At 35.5% G+C, this 8,260-nt stretch overlaps 1 protein-coding gene across 2 annotated transcripts; it reads right to left on the reverse strand.

The window, feature by feature from the left end:
• Positions 1–4,474: 4,474 nt before the first annotated feature.
• LOC121751162 (glycerophosphodiester phosphodiesterase GDPDL6-like) lies at positions 4,475–7,874 on the reverse strand. Of its 2 annotated transcripts, none has more exons than XM_042145880.1 (10): positions 7,734–7,874; positions 7,317–7,438; positions 6,941–7,237; positions 6,756–6,871; positions 6,181–6,679; positions 6,071–6,112; positions 5,712–5,987; positions 5,502–5,635; positions 5,000–5,438; positions 4,475–4,877 (listed from the first exon to the last, which is right to left on the reverse strand). In XM_042145880.1, exons 2-10 carry the CDS (start codon positions 7,423–7,425, stop codon positions 4,603–4,605), a joined length of 2,187 nt encoding a protein of 728 aa, XP_042001814.1. In that variant the 5' UTR covers positions 7,426–7,438; positions 7,734–7,874; the 3' UTR covers positions 4,475–4,602. The 2 variants fall into 2 exon arrangements, with proteins under 2 accessions (XP_042001814.1, XP_042001813.1); XM_042145879.1 differs by having other exon boundaries at positions 4,476–4,877; positions 4,958–5,438.
• Positions 7,875–8,260: the final 386 nt, after the last annotated feature.

Consider the following 8,260-nt stretch of genomic DNA (forward strand, 5'->3'; position numbering starts at 1 on the left):
TTATTTTTTCCAAACTTTTTTCAAGCTCCATTTGTAGAAATCCACATTGTACACAGATTACATAGCCACATCTTTACCAATTTTACAGCAAGAACTATACAAAAACAGTGATAATAGTTTCTGTACTAGGAAGATGTCAATCAAGAAGCCAAAGGCACACCCTAGTTAGCAAAATTCAACAAAAGAAACACAAACATAGAGGTTCCAACACAGAATTTTTAAAAATCGAAGTCCTCTAAAGTAAGATTCCATTTTGATAAAGGAAAAATCAGGAAAAAAATTCAAGTTCATGAAGATGAGTCCGTGCTCACAAAAATATAAATTTCTTCGAAACAGCAACAAAGAATTAAAATTCATGAAACTAAGTCAATAGAAATGGTTCACATGTGTACAGAGGAAATCTAAGAAGCAATTAATTTGAACTTGAAAAAATCAAAGGAAAGAAGTAAAAACTTACTGAGAAATGCAACAGAATGGAAAAATTGTAAGAAGAAATGAGTAGGTGACTCAGATTAGAAGAAAAAAAGAGAGATAATAGTGTAGCTCTTCAAATTTCAAATTTCTCGCAAAATCTCTATGAGAAATGCAGAAAATGAAAGGAGGGAAAATAGATTTCAGTGATTTCCAAAATGTTTTATGGCTGCAGAGAGGAATCAGCGTGTAAATAAAATTCAATATTAAGGGTAAAAATGTCAGATTATAATTTATGTCACACTTCCACCAATGTATCAAACATCCGTTTCTTAATCGTGGCTTATATACTACTACCCATCAAACATAAGATAAATGGGTACTCAGTAATCATATTCTCGGTCAAGCTCTTGAGAATATTGTAATGGGCTTTATTCATGTGATTATTATCAAACACACCATTAGAGACATCGATACTGAAAAATAACTGCAATTGTTGATAAATCATTTGGGCTCCAATTATAAAATCCAAGCTCGATCACCGGACATAACCGTATAATACATAAATCAAATCAAAACAAATAAATTAACAATAAAATTAATTATAGAATTGTTCTCTTACTTTATTTGCAAACTAGCAATTTGTGACTACATATTACAGTATAAAATTACTTTTTTTTTGCACATTTTAGTTAATTGAATGGAAAATCAATTGATTGAGTTGACATAGATCCTCTCGCCTGCAACAGTTTGTGTCAAAAGAGTATTTCTTCAATAAAACTTATTAAGATATACTTACTATGAACATTTGGTTCGGCACAGAATGGTAAAGTAAGAGAAAGGAAAATAAGTGATACTAAAGTAAATAGTGTTAGTGATAGTGGGCACCACATAATTTGTAGAGATAGGGGTAATGTGTTGTTGGACTATTTCAAAATTAGAATCTTCATACTTTTCAGGAACGGATTAATAAGGAAATAATTCATATTTTTCAGGGACGGGGAAAGAGTATTTGCGAATAGAATTAGTCGAGTGGATGAATGATATCTTGGTTGTATACATTGAAAGAGAAATTTTGGAAAAAAGTGAAAATGAGACTATTCTTCTACGATTTCAAGATATGGCGCGACTCGTCGAAAAAACTTGTGTCATAAATATTGTATAGACACTTCGTATGTCCCTGAAACGTATGAATATTTGGTTCGGTACGAGTTTCAATGTACAATTGGTAAAATAAGAGAGAGATAGATACATGGTAGTGTAAGTAGTGTTAGTGGAGAATGAGCTCCACATTATTATAAGTGTAATCTAATGGTATAAGTTGTAAATAAAATGATGTGTAAAGTAACGTGTTGTTCACTGTTTCAAAAAAAGAAAATTCACACTTTTCAAGTACGGACTAATAAGAAAATACTTCATACTTTTCAGGGATGGAGGAAGTATTATTATTATTATTGTAGGGGTCTAAACAATATTCTATATTGAAGAATGAGTAGGAGTTGCAAGCATATATATAGGTTACCCAACTCTAGGCATGCACAAACTGAACTGAACCACCGGTTCACAAACCAGAATCGGAACCGGCGAGGCGGTTCCGAACCGGCAGACAGTTCGGTGGTTCATGCGGGCCTATTCAGGTTCAAGAATTTCAAGAACCGGAACTGGCGGTTCAAATAAAATTTTTAAAAAATATATTTATTATTTATAAAAATCAATTTTTATATTTAAAAATCAATTTTCACAAATAAATAAATACAAGAATAAATAATAGCCCATATTTATTTGTTGGGCCTATGAATTCTAAGAACCATTCTTAGTTGTTTCTATTTTATAGACACATCCTTGAATATTTTGTGTTTCACTTTCAATATGAGACAAATATGTTGAAGTATTTTCTCTTATAACTACATGTTTAGATCATTCATTCATCTTTTTTCCAATGTGGGATACAAAACTTTCTTTTGTCTTATACTTTAATTTTTATACTATATTTTATCATTCACTAATTTTATCTTTATTTTTGTCATGATTCTTTTTCTAAGACAAATTTATAGATAATAACAAGAGCAACTTGTTGGTTAGAGACTTCGTCATGTATAGACTCTCCAACTTCGTCCAAAGGGCAGCAACAGTCTCCTGATCAACAACTTCGATGATAACATCGTCAGACAGGCACAACATAATGGTCGAGTGGGCCTTTTCGTCTAAGGTTGTCCACTCCTCATCTTCCTCCACTGCCTTCTTTGTTTTGAGCGGCGCCCACAAACCCTGCTGCTTCAGCAGGGATCGCATCTTGATCTGCCATAAGCCAAAACTATTCATAGATAAGAATAAATAATTATTGAGTAATATGATTTGTACATAGATAAATAATTATTCATATAATAGCTATCACTTGATTAATACAATTTGTAATAATTATTCTCTTAATGTGTATAATTGGTATTTATTAGTTAAAATATACATAAACTTATACACAAACAAATCGATAATGATAAAGAATTAAAGAATAATACTTTATGTAATAATATTTGTTGTTAAATTATAATAATAAAAGATAGTCAAGATATAAACAAAGATGATGGAAATCTATCATGTAGTTACAAATAATGACTTTTATCTCACGTTGAAAGAAAGAACAACACATCTAATAACATGTAGCTATAAAAGAAAATCATCCAATACACTCTCTTTCAACTCAAAGGCTCAAGTCCAACATTAAGTGACTTATAAGTTGTGAATTGTAATCTCGTTGAAACAAAGACTAAAACAAAAAAAAACACAAAAAAAATTGAACCGCCGAACCGACCGGTCCAGAATCAGCGGTTTCGGCTGAAAACCAGCGGTTTTGAACCGCCCCATGAACCGGTGGTTTTTTAAACCGGAACCGTAACCGCCTAGAACCTTGGCGGGCCGGTTCAGGTTCAATGAAATTTTGAACCGTGAACCGGCGGTTTTTGAACTGTGTGCATGCCTACACAACTCCATTAGAATGAGGTTTTTTGGAAAGTACCCTAAGAGCAAAACTATGAGCGCTTTATCCCAATCACGGACGATATCATACTAATTAACGTGGAGTTCGAGGGTGTACCCCTATCCCTACAATTATTTTTTTGAATATAAGCACTGCCTCTTCTTATTTCGTCACTGTTTACATTAAATTGATATATTAGTTCAGAGTAATTTCAAACTCCAAGCAATCACAAGATAGTCGATTAGTCGCCGAACACATATTTTATATCCCCATCACAATGAGTTTTATCATTTTGTAGTCTACATATATTGTGTCGTGTTATGTCGAATGTTCGGAAATGGATTAGTTCTAATTGAATATTCATGCTATTCGAGTATCTAATCTGAATTTTGGTTTTATGTATGTTGAAATATAAACAAGATGTAGTCGGAATAAGGCATTACGCAAGGCCAAAGGAATGAAATCGTGTGGATTAATTAAAGATCAAATTAGTAGGAGTATTATTATTCATATACATATACAATTTCTTCCTAAGTTTTGTCGACATAATTTTTCGGTTTTAATTTCACCAAATGGATATTGGTCTCTAAAATCATGAACTTTACCTAAAATTTGATACTTCCCATGAACTTTGAAATTGGTCTATAATATCACAAACTTTGCATTTTGTTTGGTATTTTCCAAACTCACTCAAATAAGATATATTCATCAAAATCTTATTTTGCGTAGACAACCGTAATACGTTTATAGATATTTTAAATCACTTTTTAAGTTCATAACATGTAGGATAAAAAGTCACGTTGAAAACCACGTTGATTTAATTGTGTCAAGTATGATAAAAATGCCTCGTAAGTTAGTCAAATATAGCAATAGACATGCCGTGGAAAATACCAAAGTCCAAAGTTTGTGATATTATATATCAATTTTAAAGTTAATGGGAAATACCAAACTTTAGGCAAAGATTATGATTTTAAGGACCAAAATGCATTACATTATTTTAGAAGCCGCAAAACAAATTTTGAAAAGAAACATTATTTCAGTCAAAATAATCAATGCTATTGTAATGAATCCAAGTTAGTTTAAAGATTTAAAATACACAACTTTTCTCTTGTTTAAGACCATGAATGTGAATAATTACATTTGTTTTGTGTTTGAAGACCATCACTTAACAAGCATCACAACAATCTAAGATTTATAAGTGTTGTGAAAATGGCATTCTATGCATAGATGGTAAGAAGCAGCACCAGTGCAGCAAAAATTAGTCCCTTAGCACTAACTCTGAATGGATTAGTAGTAGCTGAAGAAGTTTGTTTATTGGATGCAGCAGCAGCAGCCGGAGGCGAGGCCGTATTTGCCACCGCAGGCAGTGGTGGATCAACCACATCCTTGGGGCTGAGCTGAGGCGGCTCAGCCACTGCTTCTTGTGGGAACATCATACCTGGTTGGACCGGCATTATAACGTACGCAGATCCTTCGTTTACACAAGACGATCCTGCCACAACACAAGGCATATTTTTGGTTGTTTCCACTGCTAGTAACATAAATGGGAAGTGATTAAATTAAAGTACTTACTGGAAAACAGATTTGCAGTGTAGGGATACTCTGTTAAGAGACCATCAACTTGTAGCGCGGTCAAGGTGGCGAGCTCAACGTATGGATCAGACAGATAATCCAGGGCCAAGTTTTGGTATTCATTCCTCAGAATCCCAACATATACTGAGATGTTAGCAGCATGGAAGGCTGGGATGGTCGCTGTGAAGTTGGCAATGAAGCTGTTTTCGGCTACCATGATGGAATTTCTGCGCAAGTGAACTGCATCCGCGTGTTCCTTGACCTCCTTCACTGCTTCATCCGCTACACTACCTATTGCGTCCTTGATGTACAACACTCTCTCATAAGTCGGGACGTTTCTGAAATGATCCAGTACCGAGGTGTCGTCTGATTCGACTAGAACCTTCTGGAGTGTCTGCTTATCAAACTTCGAGTGGCTGAGTGCTGACGAGACTGTACCCGCTATGTCAAGACCCTTCTTTCCAGCAAGAAATGCAGCATTCTGAGGGAACAAGTTTGTTAGAAAAAGCAAAAGATTTTCTCAAGGGAAAGGCTAAAAAGTCACCCTTATGGATATGAATACGCCTTTTACTGTCGCTGCCTTGGCAAGTTCCAAGAAGTCAGCGAGGGTCAGAAGCTTGCCGCTGTTCTTGGCTGCCGGATTTCTAGGTAGTTCGGGGAAGAAGCTCTCGATTATGGCTGAAAAATATGGAAATTCTCATTGTTAAAAGATTAATGGAGAACAAACACTCTCTTTAATAAGACGCTTGCTTACGCTTGAGAGTTTGAATTTCGGTCCACGTTAGATCAAAGGAGAAAACACCATCAGCTGATTGAATCTCTTTAATGTTTGTAGCCCTGTCGATGAAAAGAGCTGCTGCAGTAGTTGTTTTCATAAGGTCAGCTCTGTCGGAGCAGAAGGCAACTCCGTCTTTAGACATTTGAACTGAGCAATCAAGTACATCTGTGCCATCCGCTATTGCTTTATTGTAGGCAAGATCAGTCGAACCGGGGTAGTCTCCACTGGCACCGTTATGGGATATGATCAACGCTGTGGTACAAAGGAACGCATACATCATACTAATACATATTAGCTACATGAAAGGAATGAGTCCGAGCTATATTTCTTCTTACTAGGTACTGCCCGGGGAGCCTTGTTGTCCAGATTGATGCATGCTGTGATGAGAAAAGGGAGATTATATGAGACAACGAGTGCAAACGCAGAAAGAGTCGAATAGTCTCACCAATTGCTTCTGAAGCAGTTGAAGGAAACTCAGACAAGACCCCATCCACAGAAAATTCAGGATTCTGAGTGAACTGTAGGTACTCTTGCACAGGATCATAGCTGAAATTGTAGCTCCATAATCTATCATTTGCAAAGCTAGAAGCGTACACGGAAAGGCCTGCTTTGTGAGCGTCTTGCACGAGCGTTGTTGCCGGCTTCAACATCTTGTTCTTGTCAACAGGCCAAATATATTCCTTTGGTACAACAATCCCAGATGCAAATGATTTGATCATGGCCAGATCTTTAATCAGGGAACCGTATGGTTTTTTCGTAGTTGGCTCAACTTCATCCAGTCCGAGGAATGTCAAGATGAGCTTTGTCTTAGACTTGGCTGCCTTGGCTGCCATAGACTTCAAGAAACCTATCTCCGGGGACGAGAGGAACTCTGGCAGCCGTGGCAATTCATTTTCGAGATATGATGCAGCACTGATCTTGTGGTCACTATAGAACATTTCATTCTGCAAACAATAATATATGTCAACTATCATCAATGTCTCCATAGTTATTGAAGTTGTACAAAGAGAAGAGAGGGACCTCAATGTTCAACCAAACTCTTGATGATGTCTTATTCGTGTCTTCGAACAGTTGAAATGGCGCAACTAGTGGAGAACCGTCGTACACTCCAGACCTGCTGAAAATGTTTTGGCGCGCTGGGGAAAAGAAGCAAGAAGTTAAGATAAGAACTAGCAATGCTTTAGCAAGTTTGGTGGTAGACTTACTTGTGACATTCTCAAATAAGACATTGGCAGGGTAGTCCAGACCAAAATATCCATGAACTTCTTGGCCATATATTTTGTACATCTTAAGTCCTTTCGGGTCGAATTCCTCAATGTTGGTTGTGTTCATAAGATTTATTTGCGCAACGCAGTAGCCAACGTTGTCCTTGGAGAAATGGACATTGCAATACTGGATTGTTCCAAGCATGCTAATGTCACGAGCAAAGTCATAAGCACTCAGGGTTGAACTAGGGAAGAATCCAGAGTATCCGCCTAGCGCAACAACCTCCGGCTCACCACCTGCATTTCGTTCGCCTCATTTCAAAAACCGAAATCGACTGAAAAGTAGTACTATTATATGAGAATTGAGCCATCCTACCACTCAGAGTCATGAATTTCTTTTGCTTTTCAACAACTGGTAGCTTAGCGCCATCTTTAACTTCTATGGTTAGAAACAGTAAGATACACAAAAGCAAATGGCCAACCATTTCTCCCTAAAAACTGCATTGCCACAGATAAATTGACATCAATAGATGCATGCATATATATATAAGAATGCAAATTCTGTAAAAAAAATAAAACAATTTAACACTATTAGTAATATTGTACATAAATATAAAATATGAATGATTAAGGAAGGCTGCCTATGTAGAAGAAACTAAAAGGATTGATGAATTAAATCACCGGTTTACAACATATGGCCAGCATTCCGGATGCATATCTAATGAAGCAAGCTTCGATATTAATTGGAGAGAGAAAATCATCGATGAATTATAAAAAGTTCCATGATACTTACAGTGGTCTTAAACTTAACGGAGAAAAGTGGCATTCCCTGTTGGGAAAAAAAAAAGAAAAAAAAAAGTATAAAGTGGAGGTGTGAAAAATTGTGACAGCGTAGGAAGGAAAAGGATTCCGGTACCGAAAAATGGGAGATAAGAATGCAAAATGCGCATTAATAGCTTTCACAAATTTTTCGCATTATTAGCAGCATCACTAATTTATTTTATGTGGCACTCCTCTTTTTTTTGTTTAAAATATGAAACTGGAAAAAAAATACAAGAGTTAATGTCTCTATTCTTACAGAATTCGTATATATGTACTTAAATTTGGAAAACAATAAATCATCTAAATTCAAATAAAAATTATAATAAAAGTGAATATTGATATATAAGAACACATGGCATTACGGATAGACGAAGAAAAAAATTGAAAAGACAATATATGTTTTGTAATTTTTATTTTAAATAAAATATATTTTTTAATTGGTTCATAAATATTTTTATATATGACGTGCTTGGTTTCCATGGCAAGTATTGACCAATT

This window comes from Salvia splendens, chromosome 10 (assembly GCF_004379255.2).
Source record: "Salvia splendens isolate huo1 chromosome 10, SspV2, whole genome shotgun sequence".
NCBI lineage: Eukaryota > Viridiplantae > Streptophyta > Magnoliopsida > Lamiales > Lamiaceae > Salvia > Salvia splendens.

What these genes read in the sequence shown, in the direction of transcription:
- LOC121751162 (XM_042145879.1), bottom strand. Translation starts at nt 7,425, where the DNA reads ATGGTTGGCCATTTGCTTTTGTGTATCTTACTGTTTCTAACCATAGAA. An exon ending in CTTATTTGAGAATGTCACAA is followed by an intron (nt 6,872 to 6,940) that starts GTAAGTCTACCA and finishes TCTTTTCCCCAG; the next exon opens with CGCGCCAAAACATTTTCAGC. An exon ending in GCGTATTCATATCCATAAGG is followed by an intron (nt 5,439 to 5,501) that starts GTGACTTTTTAG and finishes TTGTTCCCTCAG; the next exon opens with AATGCTGCATTTCTTGCTGG.